General features: G+C 44.5%; 1 protein-coding gene across 1 annotated transcript in view; it reads right to left on the reverse strand.

Moving 5' to 3' along the window:
• The window catches only part of TOP1 (DNA topoisomerase I), a 33685-nt gene that overhangs the window by 7431 nt on the left and 4210 nt on the right, over nt 1–22044 (reverse strand). Inside the window, exons 2-12 of the mRNA XM_026042069.1 lie at nt 17011–17137; nt 16361–16419; nt 13532–13627; nt 12183–12258; nt 11104–11201; nt 7960–8075; nt 4550–4671; nt 3746–3868; nt 2438–2625; nt 1663–1807; nt 690–833 (exon numbers count right to left, since the gene is read on the reverse strand). Of these exons, the coding sequence (XP_025897854.1) occupies nt 690–833; nt 1663–1807; nt 2438–2625; nt 3746–3868; nt 4550–4671; nt 7960–8075; nt 11104–11201; nt 12183–12258; nt 13532–13627; nt 16361–16398 (1146 nt within the window). The 5' untranslated portion in view covers nt 16399–16419; nt 17011–17137. The remainder of the gene's footprint in view (nt 1–689; nt 834–1662; nt 1808–2437; nt 2626–3745; nt 3869–4549; nt 4672–7959; nt 8076–11103; nt 11202–12182; nt 12259–13531; nt 13628–16360; nt 16420–17010; nt 17138–22044) is intronic.

Here is a 22044-nt window from a genome sequence, read left to right on the forward strand (position 1 = left end):
AAAGAAAAGAACACTTCAAATAGCATATGACACTTTGCCTGGCTATCATAAATAATCTAAAGGCTATATTAGGCTGCATTAGAAAGGGGTTTTAACATCACTGGCTAAACCAATTTGTAATTTTTCAAGAAAACCTGCACTGTTCATATGAAACCCAATTATTCAACTCAAGTTCCCTAACTTAAATCCACCCATCTTGAACAGAAATTGTTCACTTGGTTGGTCACACAGTAGCAGGGCAACAGCTCTCTGGGAACCAGTTTTCAATAGCTTAAATGCATCAACACAACTGCAGTCTTTATGCTGGGGGAAGAGCAAGTGGCAGAATTATGAGCCTCATGACCCTGACCCCCAACTAAGAGGTGACAAAACAGCAGAAATTCCCAGTAGGAAAACTGAAACAGCTACAGACAAAAGGCCTGCACAAAGTTCCCACTAATCCAAGTGGGAGATTTTAGAAAACAGGTCACGAATTCTGTCTGCAGCAAAAACAATGCTGCCAGAAATAGCCATGGCCAGTACAATAGTTCATTGCTTTGAATTTCCAGGTAATAAGAAAAGGGAGATGGGAATGTGCCCACCAGGAAGCCTCAGGCTACTTTTGTAACTGGGTTCAATTCAGAAACCCAGCAGTGCCGAGCACTCCCAGCAGGGCAGGGAAGGAAGGGGTGCTGGGGAGGGAGCCTTACTTTATCAATGAAGTAGAGCGCCACGGCCCTCTGCCGCACTTTCATCTCTTTGGACTTCCAGTCTTCTCGATACTGATTTCGAATTTTATCTACGCACTTCTTCAACCTCCGAGCTGTCTCGTACTTCTGCCAGTCCTTCTCGCCCTGTTGGGGAAAAGTGGAAGAGAGTCAGCCTCAGAAAACAGGCTGAGGAGCAGCTCCTATGCTCTGGCTGTACCAAACTGCAAACATTTCAATGCTAAAAAAGCTTTATGCATTCCATGCTCCACATAAAAATGGTTTCCTTGGCTTTATGCAGGGGGCTGTTTTCACCTGCAACTAGACAAAGTTGCTCCAAATTTGTAGGACAAATTTCTTGTTTTCAATGCAGGAAAAAACCCTCTTAAGTAGTTCTTATGAAATCACTTATATTTCAAATGGTTCATTGTTTCTTTCATGGAACTGATCACTGACCAGCTCCTYGTTCCCACAACAGGATTTGTTTTCCTTAATCATGAAGGAAATAGCTACTGTTCTTCTCAGCCAGTAACGCAGCTACATTTTTCACTTCACAACAGCTGACTAGCAGTCCATGGTTAGAACTTCACCACAGGATCAGGCAGGCAAAGTTAGGGCCAGAAGCAGTCAAAACATCCACCAGAACAAGTCTGGTATTGGATAAAGGGCTTCCTTTTAGGTTTAGAGAGTAAGAAACTGCTACTATGAATGACACAATAATGCTTTTCAGTAGATATATTTCAATATATATTTTAACAGATTTTTGCTACTCTCCTATGCAGCAATTGCATTCCCCTTTTACTTTTTTTGGAGGCATGTGGGACAACAGCAGAAGAACAGAGACTTTCCTATTATTTTCAGTCAAGAGTGATAGAGAAGAGCAGAGCAAATTTTCTCCTTATCTTTGTTCTGGCCAATATCTGTATTTCCTTCCAGGAGATACAACAAGTAAGGAATCTTTTAACTAGATCTTTACCTTAATTCGTGAGCTAGGATTCAACATGATGTATTTAATGGAACCTTGGATGTTTTCGGTCCATGAAACCAGCCAGGTGACTTTGTTATCATGCCGGACCTCTTTCCATTTGTGTCCTGGTGGAGGAGCAGGGATCTTTGAATCCCTGCATAGTTAGAAAAGAGATGAAAATAAAGAAAACAACAAAAAGCATTAAGAGACTTCCACAGTATCAGAACAGAGAGAAAAAATGAACAAGGCACAGCAAGCACAGGGAAGAAAACTGAGACAAAGTAGCTACCTATGTATTTGCACACTCAGGGACATCAAGTGACTCAAACTGAGCAGTCAAAGATCACAAGTCCAACTGCTGCATGTCTGCTAAAGCATTAAACTGTAGAGGTGAACACACACGCTATGGCCAAGGTGAGTTGGGGATGCCTCAGTTACACTTATCAGGGAGGACTAGGGAAAAGTCGACCAATCCTTGGTCTTGGACATTAAGGAAGATTAACTAGGACAACCTACCTAYAAAGAAATTCATTTTTGCCCATGCTAACAGGAAAGACTGAGTTTTAGAAGATGCAGACAGTAGATGTGGGGAGGAAAATATGATGATAAAACTCTACAGAAAACCTACAGTAGCGTTGCCTCTGTAGTTCACCTACGTCTAAAAGAAGCAACTTCCTAAGTGCTTGAATATCAAGCTACACAGAGGTAAAACAAAACAAAACAAGCAAAAACACCCAGATAACTAGAAAGATAGAAAAAAAGGTGCAAGGCATCCAAAGCTCACTTGCTGCAATTAATGATGATGTCTTCTGGCATGATACGTCTCTTCAACATGCCCATTTTTGGATGGTTTCCACGTCCTCTGAAGAGACCTGGTGGTTCAATCTTGAAGTTGGCAATTCTCTCCTTGTGGTTGTCCATCACACAGTAACCATACTCCTTCAATAGCCGCTCATTTTCCTCTTTAATTTTCTGGAAAGAAAATGTAAGCAAAAGTGATATGGTTGCGCGACACCACTACATATCTCTGCATGCCAAGACTTAGGAAATCCTTGATATTTGCACTAAACTGACGTTGAAGACACAACACAAAACCTCCGTCATTTCAGAAGCTGACAGTGGTCTCATAAGGACAGAAAGGCTGAGAATTCACTGCCGACTTCTGTGCTTAAACTCTAACAACACAAAATAAAAAGCCTGGGAACAATAAGGTCATCGCAGCTCTGATTAAGCCATCAAGGACCTGACCACAAACAGTGCTGAGGCACCAGCTAAAGGAACTAACAGAAAAAGCCACTTCTGCTGGTCTGGAACCGAGCTCACAGTGTGAACTCAGGAAGGCTCACTCAGGTTTAGCAAATGGCCACAYAAAGGCAGGAGCTTTCTGCTCCGGTGGGATGCTGCTAGGGATGCTGCCTCACTCCAAGGAGAATTACAGTAGGATTGCAAAAGACCAACTCAGAACGTGGGGCAAGTTCCTGGCCCTTGCTGGAGTGACACTCCACTCATCCAGAGGTTACCTACTCTCCTCACAAACCACCACAAGTAGGAAAAGCTTTTTAAGCGACAAAACTGCATTAAGTGGAGCCTAATTGAATGGAGACTAAATGAATAATATTTTATTCATGAATGTCTTCACTGCATCCCCTCCACTGTTATTTATGAACGTCTTCACTACATCCTTTCCTCCAGTTTGCCCTCCAAACCCAAGGAGCTGCCAAAATGAAAATCTATCGTTAGCAACTTCACCGAGTAGCCACTGCTCATCACTGGGCAGGAATGCAGCCCTGGTAGGTGCAACTCTGCTCCCATGCAGGTACTGCCTCCAACTCTATTTATTTAYCTAGGCAGGACAGGAGCCTTAGGGCTGTCAATATAATTTCAAGCCAGGGAAAAGACTCAGGTGTTAGCATGGCAACAATTCCACAAATTAATACAAAAGTAATAATTATAGATTATTATTATTATTAAATTTTGCTATATTTTAGCAAAAGCTGACTTACAAACAGCAAGGCAGGCAGAGGAACGATTAAACAAAGGTGTTTACAAGCCAGCTAAGCATTTTTAAGTCTCCTAGAATTCCCTCTGGTACCTGTTTCTCCTCCTTGGACATCTGTTTCCTAGCTTCCGTCTGAGCTTTGAAATACTGGCTCATGTGGGTGAAGTCACACTTGCTGAGGTTGGTGATAGTGCTCTTCTCTTCAGAGGTCATTTCCTTGCAGAGAGAAAATAGTGCTTTAAGCTTTCATACATGCAGAACAAGATCATTCCCTGCTGCAGGCAACTGCAACATGAACAGCAGATTCTTACAGTTCTTAGAGTAATTTCCAAAGTTTCCTCTGTATCCTTGCTGTACACTGCAGGAGTACTGCTGTACAGTGCAGCTACGCTGACTGTAGCCAAGGTCAAAGAGAAAAGGACAAGCAGCAGAGAGCATGAGACACTTGCCTTCCAGTGATCTATCTCTGTGATCACTGATAATGAAGAAACCCAGAAATTATCTCAAAAAAATGAGTTAGCCAATTAAAAGCTTGATTTCATGGCCTGGTAGGCCAACTGAAGTGACGTTCCGGCTATGCAGGCCATGGGGACAGGTTTCCTACTAATATAAAGATGGCTTTTAGACAAAGCACACAGGAATCAGACCAGCTGCATCCCACAAGGCTAAGACAGGCATTTGTGGTTTGGAAAAGTCTGATCTTTGCTGGCTTAGAAAGGTATTTAATGCTGAAGCCTCTCCTGGTGAAGCCTTGGGATAAATGGAAATTTCATGGCTAAGATCTCAGGCAGCTTTTAGATGCCACCAGCTGATGCTCCTGTGTCAGTTTACACTGCCTAGGCACTGAGAAGGCACCAGTCAGGTCTGTGGTGACCTGGGCCCAGGGCTGCATCATACCTTTCTCCAGTCTTTGAAGAAGTTTTTCCTGAAGATCTCCTTCGTAGTGTATTCATGATCAAGCATTTTTGCAAAGAATGTGGCAACTTCTTCTGCTTTGGTGCTCAGCTTCATGACTTTACCTGCAAGAGAAGTTTTCTCTTTAAAACACGAGGCAAACTTAGGAATTGAAGTCAGAAAAAACAATAGTTATTACCTTAATGGGCACTATACTTTTACCATAGRAAAGTTTTTCACAAGGGAATTATATGGTATGGCAAATCTGACAGGCAAAGGAGATACAGGAGCACAGCTGCTTGCCTGTCGTCATAAACATTTTGAGGGAAGTTTCCTCTGGAATCTAAACATCAGAAAAAGCAAACAGCCCAATGGGAGACAAGTCCGGGAGATGCAGGACAGGAAGGAAGGGAAAAAGGRCCTCCTGCGGGAAAGCCTCTGCTGAGACCCCGCAGGGATGTCTATGTGCYTGGGGAGACACTCCTGTTTGAAGTGCAAGAGGCAAATAATTGTATTATATTTCACATTCCGGAACTCAGACACATGAAATGTCATCTCTGTATTTCTCTTCTACCCACGGACACAGCCTGGGAACACCCCTTCTAGCTTTTAGCTATTTCTGGCCAGGAAGAGCCCTCACTATATGTGCACCATGAATAGGCTGCAAGCRACGCCAAGCATTTAATTCCCCCTCCCTGCAGGGAACTGGGTTGGAATTCTGTGAATTGTCTGAGGCTTTTGTCACGGGCATGCTCTTTGGTGTCTCCAAATTCTGCTYGAAAGCCAGTTAGAAGTATTTAAGACTTGGCTTTCAATGAACAAAGCAGGTCACATCTCAGCTTATACGTGAGACCGTGGCACGGAGCAGAATTGCTGCAAGAAGACAAGATGTTGGAAGGTATGAGGGAAAGCAGGTGCCCCGACACTGGAGCTGTGGATTCAACCCCGGACATCGCACGGAGCGGAGCCTTTTCCAGGCTGGATGTCATTCCCGATGGCACGCGAGCGCCGGCGACCTCCGGGAAGGATTTTGCACGCGCCTCACATCCACTCAGTGGTGAGGAATATTCACCCCTCAACAGACCAGYAGAGGCAGCACCTTTTTATTTTGAACCCATCTATTCTACTGCACAAAAAGTCAATGGAAGAAGTGCTGCCGCAATCCAAGCTGTTGAATAAAAAGCCACAGCACTTTTGATTTACTCAGTGTTTAAAAACACGTTACATCATTGCTAAAATTACAGCATAGGTTTGAGCTACAAAGCTGGAAAACCTACAAAGCCTTGTAGAGAACTCAGCAAAAGGTCCCGACGAGCTGAAAATTTCCCCACGTTATAAATCAACCCAACAGCAACACAGCCAATTTTGAAACTGCAACCCAAAACACAGCATTTGTTTGCTTAAAACAGGAAGTAGGGGAAGGAAGGGACAGCAAGGAAACACTTTTCCAGGCTGTGAGTCGAGCCTGGGAGACGCTATCACTTAATCCCACGTTATGGGGCTCAACAGRCTAAAGCTGTTTCCAATCTGCTGTGCTGCAGTACGTGCTCACCAGTCACACTTATCTAATTGCTTTAGGGGTGATTTCATTGGACTCGGTTTCCTCCTTCTCCCAAGGTTTGGAAAGGCTCTCGCTGATAAGGTTTTATCTTGAAAAAACCACGGCTGAGATTTTTTCCTGAGCACTGAACAGGAGTTACCTGAAAAGCTGAAAACCAGCGAGCACCCAAGGGCTGTATTAACAGGAGAGATCACGTTGCCGTGGCTCAAAGGCAACTACCATCACGTATATTCTTAGCACGGCCTGTCTATGAAAGCAGGCAAATCCAGGCCACCTTTACTCTACGAGCCGTAGCTGGTTTAACCACAGGCACTCGAGCAGATACCCAAGGGCGAGTAAATGGCTTTGGCACCTCAAGCTCTCCATGGTCATTACGTGGGRCAGGAGCAGCCGCGCTCGGCGCGAGGCCCTCACGAGGCCCCTCGTGCAGGTTCCTGCAGCCACAGCCCGGCCCCGCGCCGCGTTGGGCTCCACAGAACCAGAACCGTGTTGGGCTCCACAGCCCAGCAGAACCTCGATGCCAGACGGTGCCTCGTGAGCAGCTCTCAGCAGCTGCTGCCTACACGAGACATCTGATTTGGAGCCCCGTTTCTCACGGCAGACCCGGGTGACTGCTCTGTTTGTTGGAATCCCGCTGCCCAGCTCTGTGATTTTGGAGCTTATTGGGGGATTTCAATCACAGAGATGGAGGCTGAAAACCCTGTGCATCCTTATGACTTTATGAAAGAGATGGCCAGATAGGAGAGCAGCTTATTACTGTCTGCACAGAAGGGATAACTGGAGAATAAACTCAGCCCTCCCCTTGTCTAGACACCGGCAGAGAGATCTCACATGCCCCTGAACAAAGAAAAAATTCTCCCCAACTTTGTCTCAAGCTTTCATCTGATATCAAGAAAGAAGTCTGTAGGAAACCAGACAACCTTGATCACGGACCTATCTGTTTGGAGATGGTCTTTAATAGGATCTGATATGTTTATCTCACTGTATTATCACTGAAAAAGAATCCCACCTATTTCTCAGTCCATCAAATCATATGCCCTGTCATATGAAAATAGCACATTGCTTCTGGAGCAGTTCCATGCACAGATGCCCCCTTCATTGAAAATTATGTTTTCATCCACTCAAATGCCTCCCAYTTAATTCAATCCGGGGTTAATTTGATCCTTCATTTAACAAGATCACAGGACTAAAAGGAAACACATGGGTCATCAAGTGCAGTCTCCAGCAGGCATCACATCATATAATCCCTTCCACATTAGCCTCTAACAACCAGTCAGCCCAGAGCATTAGACTCCCACACTAATTAGTTCTACCACACGCAAGGGCTGGTGGGTGGGACCTCGAGTCACACATCAGGGCTGTGTCCTTGGACCACGCTGACCCCACACAATCCTACAGGGTCTTAGGCAGCACAACTAACTAATTAACTAACTAATTGTCTTTTATCCTTGGCAAGGCTACCAAGTGAGCATGAATTTCTTCACTGATGATGGAAAGTCACAATTTATAAGACTGAAGGAAAAAAGAGCATGTCTAAAGATGAGTTTCAATTATGGGCTATACCAGATATACACTGCTGCTCGCGGGCAGGTGACACTCAAGAGTTAAGCTGGGAGATGTATCACCATAACAGAAGMACAAATTCATATCCATATTAAATAAATTAACAGAATGTAGCAGGCTTTCCTCATACTTACAAAGATTCTTCTTCTGCTTAGCTGTTGAGAAACTTTTTAGGCCAACCACTGCAATACAACCACCCCCTCATCCCTCCAGCTCCCCGGAAGAATGTCACAAGGTCCTTCAAATATTTAGACCTTGGCTCAGCCAGCCGAAACCCAGATTAACTCACCATCGTAGTAAAACTTGACATTTTCAGGCAGTGGTTCGTACGGCGGAGCAAAGACAGGACCTTTGTGCTCTAGGAACTTCCACTTAATGCCTTCAGGGTAGCGCTCCTCTTCCCACCTACAAGACACAGCAATATGAATCAATACAACTTTACTTTATATGGGTATAAGAACATGTTAAATAAAACCAGAGAGCAATTATTATTTTGCCACGCACAAAACAAGTACAAATACTCAGAATGTGTCATCTTTTTTGTGGGAGGAAAAAAACCCAGCAACACCTATTAGCAGAACACCTGAGGTTGCAGATATTGGATGATACCAGTCATTATCTTCCGCTTGCTGCTCCTCTCGGATAAATGCAAAGACACCCAGCAGAAAAAGGTGCAAACTTCAAAAAGAAAGAAGCAAATCTTGTAGAGCAGCTAGGGTCACACCTAACCAGAGTCAGCTGTGATCAGGGCCGGGATGCCTGCTCAGCAGAGCTAAGCAATTCCAGGACGAGGTGCAACTGCTTTCACATGTGCACGGGTGTGCCATTAAAAGCAGGGATAATAAAGGTAACAGATGTTCATTTTTGCCCTAGATGAGAACCCACCCGTTTGAAAGAGAAACACCAAAGCCTGCTCTGTCATTTTAATTTCATATCCATTTTTGGCGGTAATAAAAGCATGCTTGAAGGAAAGCAAAGTATCAAAGGAAAAAAAAAAGAGCACACTTGCCTCACAGCTCCTCTACAGTGATGTGTGCAAATCAGGTATCACAACGTGGCAATGTATGTCCCACCAGCCCCACATTCTGACCCAACTCCCAGGATATCTGCAGAGAAAAGGGGTCCCCCCAGGGCTATTTGCTCCTCCAGTTTTCAGCATCTTGTCCCCAAATTGTTGACACCAACACTACCTCCCTGCCTCTACACTTCCATGATTACTACCACATGCTGCTGGCTCAGGATCTCCTGCTGAGACTGGCTCTTATACTAGAGACCTTTATCAACTGGATGCCACCAGCCTGCCCCACGACTCAACCTGGGAACTGCCCCAACCACTCTGACAAACAGCCATGACAATAAAAAAGGCTTAAGCTTCCCTAGGCCAATTCTTCTGCCTTCAGCATCACCCCTATGAGCAGTTTCGTGTACTAGATACATCCCAGGAAGTGTGACACACAAATAACTACTGATTGCTTCATTCCTAATTAGATAACAGGCTCACTCTACAGAGTGGTATGAGCAACAGTGGTATGGGACACAGCACATAGCTACAGCTAGAAAGTTGTCATCACTGAGAGAACATTGATGTGGCCTTTCCTTATGGAAAATGTTGCAGTGTCTTTAAAGACAAAGTGAAAAAACCCACGTCAGTACAAAGAACCTGGCTGGCTGGTATCAGTCCTTGGCTGGGAGGAAAGTTTGAGTAAACTGCATTGAGATTAGAATTTGTAATATTGACATCTGAAGTCCAGATCCCAAATATTTACATTCCTAATGATTATTTTCTAAATTAATTGGAAGCTAAAAACATAAATATTTTGTCAAACATAGGTCTAGGTTCTTTCACCCAGAAACTCCTTACAGCAAAACAAACCCCACCTCCACAAACACCCACTTCTCATCCTAGTCAGGAAAAAAAAAGCTCTCTGACACAGCATATTGTTATTTCAGTAAAATGAAAGGTGATGGTTTGCAGTAACCACTGCTTTAAAGGACAGATTTGTCATTTCTGAGTTTCCTTTTTTGTTTCTGTTTTCTAATTTACCATTCTTCTATTTACCTGATGGAAATTCTGTTCCTCTGCCTGTTCTATTCTCTCCAAAAGGTAGGATGCAAAAAGAGAACTGGCAAGAGAGTGGCTTAAACAGAGAGCTGAAGCTGGTTGTGCCCCCTGGGAGGGCTACAAGTAAACGTCAGAACCCTGCTGTAATTTCTAAACAGCAATCCAGAAAAAGTTCATCATAAAAAGATGACAGACAACTCCTAGTACCATCTTCTAAACAGAGATCCAGGCTTCTTGATTAAATCTCCTACCAAACCTGTCCTTAAGAAGGCCAGTGTGGCTCAAGAAGGTAGAGTTGGTGAGGGTTTTGTGTGGAATGAAAATACAGAAGCTTCCTGGAGACCAGAGCATGCCTCAGGTGTATGTCATTTCAAGGAAATGTATTTTTTATATATAGAGAGGGAGACGTGGTAGTAAAGTAGACCTCTGGATCCCATATTCTTCACACACTGACAGGGTGTAAAAAGGGCCTCTGAAGAGCTCCTCATGGAGATGAGCAAGGCCAACACTTTGGGAAAAAGCAGCAACGGAGCATCAAGCATTCCCATACATGGAGATTAAAGTGCTCAAGGCAGCAGGCACTTAAAATGAGAGCAGAAAAACACAGACTTTCAGAAAACTGACGCATACAGAACATAAAATGCCCTAAAGAGATGCAATTGAAGTGCTACGTGGAGATAAAACCTTGGCCAGCAAAGACACGCTATACAAAGCTGCAGATGGCCAACAGGAGCATCAGCAGAAGGATGCAGTTACCTACCGGCAGATTTTGCAAAACCTGCTTTCAAAGGCACTTTTTCCTCAACACTCAGCACAAATTGCAGAGCTTAGCAAAGCTACCTGGGATTGTGCCGCGAAGGCAAGCRAGGGGGGAATTGTATGGCTCGCTAGGAAGGGTTTGCTGTTGAAGAATACAGACTACAATAAAAAGGAGCTGCAATAACAGAAGAGCTTAGGCACAACCAATAAGAGCTCCTGAGACAAAACAAAAAAAGACAACAGATCATTAGGCCTAGAAAGACCTTCTGTAGCTTCCTAGTTCCTCATATCCCAGCAGTTTTTTAATGTTGCAGTACATAAAAATATGTTGTTAAAGGGATCAAGATGTGATTTGATCAGGAAGAAAAGAATCAGGGTCTTTACAAAGAGGTACCTGAAATGAGATTTATATGAAAGTATACAAGTATAAATATAGATGGGTGCCAATGTGTTATGAGAGGAAGCTGTGGGGATTAAAGAACCACAAACGTGGTTAATTCAGGAAGCAGGTTAGGAGACTAGGTGCCAAATATGTCTACTTAGTCAGTATGGGAAGTAACAGAAGGAAAGTCCAAGCACTGGGAACAGACTGCAGCACTGAAATGTAGTTACCATTTCCATTTTTGTTCCTCTTCTTTTTTCGGCTTCTTTTTCTTGTCTCCTTCAGGGACCTTTTTATCTTTGCTCTTGACTTTCTTGGCTTTGTTGTCCTGCAAAATGAGGAAGAACCATTAGGCAAAGGCACTCCCCCTCTTGTCAATGATTTAAAACTAAGAAGATCTCTCTTGGGATATATTAGTTGGACCTTGATCCGCTGAATTACTGCAGCCTAACTACATAAATGTGCTCTTAGATCATCCTATTAGGGCAAAGGCCTCTGATGGCCTCACTTGCAAGTTCTGTAACATGGTCTTCTACTTCACAAGTGGTACCAAGCACAAGTGCCAAGCACACTCACAGTCAGTGAGTGACTCTGGCTCATCTGGTAAGTTCAGAGTCAGGGCCACAGGAGCACAGCTGCCCTGGAACAGGCAAATGATACAGAGCACACTCCACTGTGAGGCTGCTTCTGAGAAGATATTGGTACATGAACATTGTAGAAGCTTTTCTGAAGCTCTGGAAAATTACTCACACTACAAGAAGCTGCGTGCAGCATGTGCTTCGCATGGAAATCTTCACTAGCAGATGCAGAGTCTAGTTTATTAGCCCCATATTATGGCTAACATCTGTTCTCCAAGCCCATTTCCAAAGAAATTCCCACTCTAGGCTCCATGTAAAAGCTTGAAGCTGCTTTAAAGCAGTTAATCTAGGTTTCAGCTCTTCTGTCTCTGAACTGTACTGCATTGTGCAATTACCAGATGTTGCTCCTTAGGCTCCTTTGCCCTCTGAGGGATCCTTAGCAGGATTGCGAATTCCCTGGAAAAGGCTGGAAGTTCATGTCTGGGAGGCATCATCTCCATTGTACTGAGAGGAGGAGAGTTCTCCTGACTCTTTATACACTATGGCTCAGACATTAACTCACACCAYAGAAGTAGACCCACCACATGCTGCTTTTGTTGTGCACAGCAGCACTGGCTGCTCAGCCCCTGTCTCCTTCTCCTTCCAACAGACTCCCTGTTCTACATAACTCAACACCAAATTGTCAGTCATGCTTCTCTTGATCCCAGAAACAAGCTTTTGCCTTRGTTTACCTCTTCCTCCTCTTGTTTCCTTTTCTTTGCTTTCTTGATGTCTTCTGTTTTGATTTTCTTGGGTTTATAGTCGGCACTAAGAGAGAAAAGGATAGCTGATGAAAGGACATAGATGAAGTCCGTGCCCATGCCAGCCTGTGTGAACAAATTCTCAATCCCTCTCAATCTCTAAAGAATATAAATTTATTCCTCCCTCTCTAAAGGCTGAGGGATTGCTGCCCAGCAAGCCAACAAACAAACAAACAAAACCACAAACACACTAGAAAAAACAGCCTATTACTGCGAATGCAGACGTCATGGACACCAGAAACAAATATTTTCCTTATATATTTCCCTAATATATATTTCCATAAAGATACATATCCATAAATATTTCCACTTCAAAAGCATTAGCAACTGCCCAATGGCTACAAGGGACAAACTGGGGGACCTCTTCCTGGCACTACCTTTCCACCCTTGTTTGATACCCACCCCAATGCCCACTTCTTGCATCCCCACTAATTTAAGCAACTAGTTGCTGGCAAATTCTTCATTTTTCCATTGCAGACAGGAGACGGGTGGTCATAAAAACTTTGCGGAAAGCTACAAGTGATTACACTGACTGCACAAAAGATGTCACACCCATCTCTTGGAAACCGGGAAGTACCACATAGGAACAGAAAGCTGCTCTGGTTAAAAAGCTCTTCCAGGTCTTTAACTCCAGACTAGTAATAAGGTACTAACACCACCACCATCTGAAGTGTTAAATACAGAGAGATGATGGCAGAGCACTGCATAATATAACCAGGCCTTTATTTCACTGGGCAGGCTGCTATATAGAGGGTAAACATTACGAGTATTTTTCTTTTGACTTAGAGTCCAAAATCCGCAGCATTTCTCACAACTTATTTACATCCCTTTGAAGGGGAATCACGCGAGGCAGCACGGGCAGAATGAAGCCAGGCTGACAGTGCATTTTCTTCCTCCTGTGCAGTCATTTCCCCAACTGACAGACACTACTGCAACCACTGAGTCAGTGTTAATTCCTTCCTTCCTCAGATTTATGTTTTACAATTCTGGTCTGTGTGGTTTTGTTCCACTTATCCTCTATTTCATTTGTTTATTTTTATTTACTAGCACTGCAACAGCTCACAACATCCTCTGTAGAAGCAGGTAATATTTTTTTYCCCCATGCAGAGCACAAAGATCATCCCTGTCCTGCTCCAGAGGACTYGGCACAGCTTAAACAGTCTGATCTCAGATCCAGGCCTACACCTGAACTAGTCTGAACTGAAGGACCTTAAATCCCCCCAAAGTCTCTCTTTAAAATCAAGGCTAATATCCAAGTGACGATCACTCGTGTCACTTACTCATCATCTTCTCGAGGTCTCTTCAGAGGTTTGGAGTCCTCTTTGGGAGGAACGTAAAAGCCATCATCATCTGGTTCRTCTTTAATACGTGGTGGACTATGAGGAGAAGCAAAGAAAGGTGGTTCTAACTTCAAAGATGACAAGTGGCTCGGAAACCAGCACTCACTTACAAAGCAGACCCATTTTCCAGCCCTGGAAAAGGGTGYGAGACCCACAGCTCTGGGGCTTGGCATTCTCTGAACATCCGCAAACAGCACAAACAGCAAGGTCTTTCCTTGGCTTCGTATTTGCCATTTCTGAAGCAACACCGATATCAACTTCAACAAACAACTTAAGCTCTCACTGTGTTTCTTTGAGGCTCCTRTTTCAGTAAAAATGCCAGCACTTTCCAACACTTTTAAAATAATATTTAAAGATAGAACAAAACTGAAATCATGCTTGTGTGCTGGCAGATAGGGACGGTAAGTAGTTTGAGCTCAAAATCCTTATTTATCCAGATACGGGGGAAAAGGTTTGTCAATTGAGCAGATTTGCAAGCTATTTTCCTGCATCTTTTGCCAACTAAATTTTGAGGCATAATGCTAACATGTGAGAGCTAGAAAAAGAAACAAAGCTTTGGCAAAGTTAAACTGCTTCGTCTCTCCTCACTATCCAAGCTGCGGGAAACGAACAATCCTGTTCCCCTCAACAGACCGTCATTATTTTATTAGGCTTAATGTTTTCAGCCATAATATCCCACAACGCTAGACATAAAGAAAAAATAGAATATGATTGCAAGAGAGTATCTCCGTAAGCAAACTCATTCTTTCTGGATTTCACAGAGGCATCACACTTATCTTTAAAAGAAAAAAGATGTTGCAAAGAGTCCAAAATTACATTTTGAAGTGCTTAGTAGCACTCCACTCAGGTGGAAAAACTAACAGTGGTATCTTGAGCTTCCCTTTCCCTATTCAACCAGCAATTGCTCTAGCAAATTGCCTCCAAGTCAACATGCAGATCCTACAATTGGATGGRGGGGAAGGAAAGGAAGCACGGCACTCTGTAGCAGCAAAGGACATTCTGCAGGGTTTTTAGCTGCTGATGTGTCCGTGAAGCAGAACGAGCCAGGTTGCTCCTTCCSAGCTGTAAAGCCACTGCAGTGTTGGCAGATGCAACCCAGAGGAAACAGATTTGTGCTGCTGGAAGAAGCCATTTCTATGGCATCAGCTACAATTAACTAAGATCTGAGTCTGCAGCACAGAGACACTTGGAAAACACCTACAGAAAGGGGTATTTCCCCCCCTAATTTCTCTCCTCTTTCAGGAAGAAATTTGATACCACTCAACTTAGTAATTCTATCTACTCTAACATTGAAGCATTTCTCAATGTTTGGTAATAATGGGAAATGAAGTATGATGATTTGAAAAGCAATGAGCTGTGTGAGCAAGCTGAACCTTGACTTGTATTGTTCCCGAGACTGTAATGTTGCTCATCCTACCAAGGCTTAAAATCAAAACCATCTGAGTGAGGACATATCCCCCTGGTGAACTTGCAAAAGACATTTCAGCAGGAGAAAAGAATTACTTTGCTCGTAGCCAGCTCTTGGCCCTGAAGAAGACACAATTATGATGGTTCCTCCAAGCTTCTCTTGAATGTGTTAATAAAAAGCTCTGGAATCTGCAGAGAAACTAGTACTTTGATATGAGAACACGCAGGGTCCCTGGCAGGGCTCTGGGAGCCCAACGCTTGCAACTCTGCTACCAGGAGAGACTAGAAAGAGTTAATTAAAAAAATGCCAGTTTCCACTTAAACACTATTGTTTTCCATTTCAAGAACATCAGTGCCTGAAAGGGCCTGGAGAGGGCGCCTCTTTCCTGTGCCAAGCCTAAAAACTACAGAGCCTGCATTTTTAAATAGAAATATGAAAATTAAACAGATGGAGGAACTCGAGTCAAGCGGGCACGCTGAGAACACACAGAGAATCCCTGATGGGCAGAGGCTGCACAGGTGCTTTCTCCCCACCTCTCTGTATCCACAGAGCACAGTGAGACTGCGAGCATTTCTTTTGGAGTTGATTCATAAAACTGGAGATAATGGGAAATTTTTCATGTGCTGCAAACCTGCGACTTGCAAGGTGTATCATGCATCAGGCTCTCCCCAGGAGAGCAGCACAGATGTCTAAGTCCCAGGATCAGATTTACCACCTTAAAAGCAATCACACTCTGGATTTAAACAAGAGACAGATCTTAAGACTGTCAAATGCCAAAAAAAATCCACACTTTTTAACAGTTAAACGCATCCAAATTTTAACATAACTGTTTCATGTTAACTGATACAATATCCAGGTCCAGGAGACTATTAATAATCGGTAGGAATTTAGTAACTAGCAGAATAGCTAGGCATTTTCAAAGTTATTTATGGTTTGGACAAACACCCTTCTTGCCACTTACTACAAGGGCTTGGGGCTGTAGTCACGTACAGAATAGCTGCTCAAAGGTGCCTTTACGAGGCTCTGTCTCCAAAATACCAATTGCAGGGTTCAAATATCAATCTTGCAACTAGAACAGAGGTTGTTTTTCCATGGTAGAACCTCTCCTGGATATGAATTCAATTATTTGATGCTGGGAAAACCCAGCACATGCAGAAAAAGAACATGTTCAACAGCTTCCATCCCAGCTGCTAGGAAAGGGGATCAGTGACCAGTTCCCAGTCGAGAAGGACGTATCATCAGGAGAGGTCTGAAGCACTCCACTTTGTTTTTCAAGACCAAAAGGATTCAAACATCCTGAGCATTTAAGAAATATTCAATTGTTACTTTTTTTTTTTTAAATCACAGATATAATTTCTTACCTGGAGAAACCATTTTCCTTCTCCTTCTTAATTTTCATCTCACCAGCAGATAATTTAATCTGAAAAACAAAAAAGCAGGTGCTGACTAGCACCACATGGAGCATCTTCTTCCACAAGGCAATGCATAGAGGCTATTTAATCTGCGGGAACAACCCTATGGAATCCATACAGGTATCTTGCCTCTTATAGGCCTTATTAATCTAAAAGACACACCAAAAAGGCATCATTGTCTTTAAATTTTAGTCACTCTTTAGTCAGAATTTAGTCATTTCAATATATTTGGCCCTCCAAGCTTTCAACAGATTGTAGACAAGTGCATAATTGGTCCAAACCACGTTCGTCTCTGCACAGAAGAAATGGGATCCAATAGATTTTTCCTCCCCTGCCTCTGGGTCTAAGCTTGGCAACGTGAGAAAATAGTAACGGAAAAAAAATTAAAGCAAATGGGCACATTTCCACTCACAATATTTGCACAAAAGCCCTTGTAAACCAATACCCTGTTTTCCACAGAATGAGTCTCAAGCTCAGCACGGGGATAGTTCTCTCCAGGTCAATAAGAACTTGGAGGAACAGGCCAACATGCAACCTTGTCAGCAAGAGTAGGGCAAATCAGAACCCCCCTCTCGTATCATTCCACAAAAGACACCCACCTTCTCTTCCTTTCGCTTCTCCTTGTCTTTATCTTTGTGTTTGTCTTTGTGTTTCTCTGAGCTGCCATCTTTGTGTTTGGTTTTCTCCTTGTCTTTGTGTTTCTTTTCCGAGGAATCTTTGTGCTCACTGCAAGATAAGAGAGCAAGATAAGTTTGCAGAGGGGAACACAGGCAAGGAGAGTTGACCAGTGCAGGCAACTTGCAGTGCTAAGCAGAGGCCTAGGTCTAAATGCTTGCAAACCCCAGGTCTTCATGCCCATGCAAGAATGGGCTCTACTACGGCTCAGATTCTAGCACCGTCAATAACAGTGCTGTCAGTTTAAAGCTCACAATTCCCAGGTCAGGGAGTCCCTGCTGGAGCAGGAGGTTGGACTAGATGATCTCTAGAGGTCCCTTTCAACCTCAGGAGAGGAAAAAAAGAGAGGAGAAAGCTGATCTTTTTCATTCCTTCTCTACCGCCTTTTGAGTTCTGAGATACAAGGGTAAATTTGGATCACATTTTCAAGCTTTACTTATCCACCAGAAAACCTACAAAATATCGCTGTTTTCAAATGAAAACGAGTTTCTCATGGAATTACTTGACCCATGGAGGCAGGAGTGTGAGGAAATGCTCTCCAGAGACAAGCTAAAAATTCTAACAACTGGCAACGTGGATTAGCAGCATGTTTGAGGAAGCCAAGCAGCAAGCCTGACAATTCAGCGTGCCTTGAATACACATTTAGTGCCTGAGGTCACCCCTGGCTCAAGCAAACCAAAGTCCCTCTTAAAGTCAGGCTCTTTTAAAGGCTTCCTCAGCACTTASGTTTTGACACCAGGCTCTTAGCCCTGCTGCTCTCTTGGACACTCACTGTTTCTCCTTCAGACTGCCCAATTTCATACAAAACTTGGCTAGAAATAGGCAGTTTCCTTAGGTTAGTTATTGCAGTGCTTGGGGACAAGACCAACTCAACGTGGAGGAGCAGAGCCCTGGCAACCAGCAAGTCTACAGTGTCTGCTAGGAGGATGGGGGGCTTTTATTCTCATTTTTAAAAGATGCTTCAAGTTATGTCTCTCCTTCATGAAAAAAATGAATACCATGCAAGAGACCTGGGTGTCCAGTAGCTCTGGAAAGCAAGCAGCATGTCAACACGATCCCACAAAGCTCAAGYGTAAGGAAGAGGAAGGCAACCCAAATCACAAACCCACCAAAAACCACAGTCCACACCCAGCTGCAGACCTGCAGGGTAAATAAAGTCTCATGTGGAGACTTTGAGAGCCTCACACATCACYGGCATTGGTGGATCTGACCCCACGAAGGGTCTCCATTAGCCAAGCTCAGAGTAGCAGCAGTTAGAGGAAGAAACCTCAACCTTGAAGGAAATGTGTATATTGCCTGTACTGTGTTGCATCAAAAGAAAGATCAGAAGGATCAAGAGGAAGAGAAACCACTTTCATTTTAACTCTTCAGAAACCTCACTTTGCACCACATACAGCATCTAAACGTTAAGAAGACAACTGGCATTCTAGAAATTCCTGCAGACAGACACACGGCACCACATGCTGCCCGCGAGTGAAGATTTACCAACTGCAGACTATTCTTACCAGCAGAGCACGTCACGTACGCGGGGTGATCAAGACAGGCCAGTACATACAGAACATCCCGACACCGAACCTGAGAAAGCCACTAGGCGCCTGCTCCTTTTGCTCACATTTAACAACCCAGCCTCTGTTCCCTATTTATTTAGTGGGCATAAGGCTCAGGATACCTATTTCTTTCTCCTTTGCTCCAGCATTCACTGTCCCTCTGAATCAACCATGYGTTAAAAAACAATTTTCAGCTCTGAAAGCTCTGGAAATTCCTACTTGATCTCTTGCAGTGGGATCTGCATGCACAACAGGTACCCCGTGTGCCAGAGATTCAAGTCCTACAGAGATTTATTATCATGCAAGAACACAACCACAGGAAAGAACACGCTAGGCTTAGCCCCATCTTACTCACTGCAAGTCTGCCTGTCCTCTGACTCCTTGTTTTTATTTGATATTTGAATCCTATGTGAAATAACATGCTTGAGACAGACAGGAATTTGCATCTCTAGCCCGTGGCACCTCTTGCAGTCCAAGGAGTTGGCTCTCTAAGGTAAAGTTCATGGTGCTGTCTGGTATTTAGCATTTTAGACAGGCAAAAATATGGAAAACTTGGTCACGTTTTCAAAAGCACCGTACTCTGGCTAGCAGGCAAACGAATGGGTTTTCAACACGTGCCTGCGGGAACCATAGGGATAATATTAAGTGTGATTAAAAGCAAACAGATGACAATCTATCCRGGCAAAATTTCCAAATCTGGCCCAAGAAAAGGCCCCATCCGACTAGTCAAGAGAGGTTGTGACCATTTTAACATGTGCTGAGTGCTTACAGGCTCTGCTTCTAGAAATTCAAAAAAAAAATTCCAAAAACCCTCTAAATTTATGCTTACCAAGGTAGAAATCCAAACAACACCTCTACTTGAAACAAATTAAGTGGCCACCACTGCAAAACTGCTATTCAGTCTAGAATCAGTAAGTCTGGATTCCTGATTCCGCCTTAGTTCTTAATCACAACCCATCCTTCCACTTCACTTTGCAGCAGGAGTCAGATTTCTCACCAAAGCAACATGGGCTCAAATAACCAAAAGTCTTTTGTTTCAGTCTTAAGACTCCTTTTCAAAACAGTAACAGCATTTAGTGGTTAGGTCGGAGGGCCTCAGGCTCTTCTCCCAGCAGAAATTCCCAGTAGAAATTAAGCTTTTGTGTTACTTGCTCCAGGGAAAGACAGAGCCCAGCTCTGTCAGACACACACGTTTCTGGACACTAGATCACAGCTCCAACATTACCAAATCARCCCCAAATTTTCTGACGGGGGGGAAGGGGGGGGCACGCGGAAAGATGCAGGTTTGTGCTCTTCACCCTCAGGCAAGCCCAGGATTTGTGTTTCAGAACAGCTTGCGAAGGCTCAAGGAACAATCCTGAGAAAAGCAACTTCTTTTCCGCCAAAGCTAAGCAGGTTTTCCAGTTACTCACTCCACACTGCACACTCTGTGTCTCTTGGCTTCCATTTGGCTGAGATTTTATGCCAGACTCCAGGGGAGCACAATTTACCAGCCACATTAATCTCAAAAGAGGAGGCAACAGGATGCCATCCTACCATGGAGAAGAGGTTTCCCCCTGCCATCGGGGAGCTATTTGCAGGCATTCCCTGCTACTGGCAGGGACTGGGAACAGTTTGATATCAGTTCTTCCTGGCCTATTGACAGCAAGGTGAAAGGGAAAAAAAGGGAAAAAGGAAAAAAAATTAATTTCTCATCTTCTCCCCGCCTAGTTGACAGGCACAACATCAGCAGCACAGACACCCCCACGGTAAGGCAGCCAAACAACTGATTTATGCTCCTGTGTCTTACTCTCCTCTACCAACAAAGCGGGTGCAGGTCACTTAAGCAGAGCAGCAAAGCTCCTCTAACTGCAAGCTAGGGCAGCTGGACATTTCGTTATTAAAATCAATCTGTTCCCCCACAGGCTCTTTAAGGTCTGTTTTAGAAACACCCAGCCCTGTTGCTGCAGCGGGGTGGTCCTTCCTACCCACACCAGCACCGTCAAACCCTGCCAACGCYGCTCTCCAGGGCTCCTTCAGAGCTCAGCACCTCTGTAAAGGGGTTTGTGCTGCGCTATTTCTGCAAGAACAAACCAGCAGCCCAGCAGGGCAGGACACTGCATTGAATGATGGCAGAGCTGGGGATTACATCATCTAAGGAGAGGGAGACGCATCTCGAGCTACTGCCTTCATCCACACAAAGGGCAGCTGAGTAGAAATGCGTCTCCTGAAGCATTACGGCCTCTTTGGTAGCTTGCAAGCTGGGCTTTATTTAGAGTTTTAGTGTCAGCAGGGCTATTCAGAGGCCTCGGCCTGGGGAAACCATCTCCCTTGCAAACAGAGCCCTCTTATCCGGCCAGAAGAAGCATCCATTGCTGCGGGAAGGCAGCAGGGAGGAGAGSACGAGGAACAGAGACCCGGCAGCAGCTGCTGCAGCTCCACGGCCTGGGAAAGGAGCACGGGGAAAACATTTTGGGACACTGGCAGATGTGCAGATCGCAGCTTCCTCCCTCGCAGGGCTTCGGCTTTGCGGGAATTTAACACTGCGCTCTTCAGGGGCCGTTTCTGCCTGCTAACAATSCTTTCCCAGGCCCTGGCTGTCCCAGCCTCAACACCACGAGCTGGGAAGGACGCTTTACCTAAAGCATCTCTTGTTCCCCCTCATTTTCTCAGCTGCAGTTAGCCCGTGTCTGGGCATCTGCTCCTAGCAAGCACCAGAGCTCGGCTGCAAACAAGGCTTCGCYTCCCGCCTCGGGAGCTCTTAGGATCCAACAGAAGGGTAAAATAGAGAGCTGTGATTTTAGTGAAATCTAAAATCCCAAAGGGGACACAGCAGAGCTTACACGGTGCAAGGTACCATCGATGTGGTGCAGGACTAACAGAAACTGCTGCGATGCAGAGCAATACGTGGTAGGGACCAGCCGGCCATGCGGGACACACCGTGCGCTTGCAGGGCGCAGCTCTGCAGCTGGCTGGCAGTGTCTCCCTGCTCCCTGTTACCGTCATCATATGGCACTACAGGGCTTGAGCATGTGAGTTCCCGCTGGTTAAGCTGGGATTTCAGCTATGCAACAACAACAAAAAAACCCCGAAACTGCTTTTCCCAGAGCAAGGGGAAATCTTTTCACCCATTCTCACAGGCAACAGAGTGGATCTTTGGCAAGCACAACACTATAGGGGCAAGATAAAAAGCTGGGGAATTAGCAGCAGTTTAAAATATTTGAAGGTAGAAGGACATTAGTGGGTGCCGAGAGAGGAGGGGCAGGCAGAGCACATACTTGCCATGGAAGTGCTAAATGAAAAACCAACACATTTTACAAGGGGAAGGCAGGGTCATGCTCGTTGGCTCATCAAGGTCAACTGCGCACTGCACACGGGAGGGGAATTAAAATAAAACACCCACACTAAGGACAGGATGTGCCAGCATTTTTT

The sequence above is a fragment of the Nothoprocta perdicaria genome, unplaced genomic scaffold (genome assembly GCF_003342845.1).
Source record: "Nothoprocta perdicaria isolate Ctin4 unplaced genomic scaffold, notPer1 scaffold_3, whole genome shotgun sequence".
In the NCBI taxonomy this organism is placed as follows: Eukaryota; Metazoa; Chordata; class Aves; order Tinamiformes; family Tinamidae; genus Nothoprocta; species Nothoprocta perdicaria.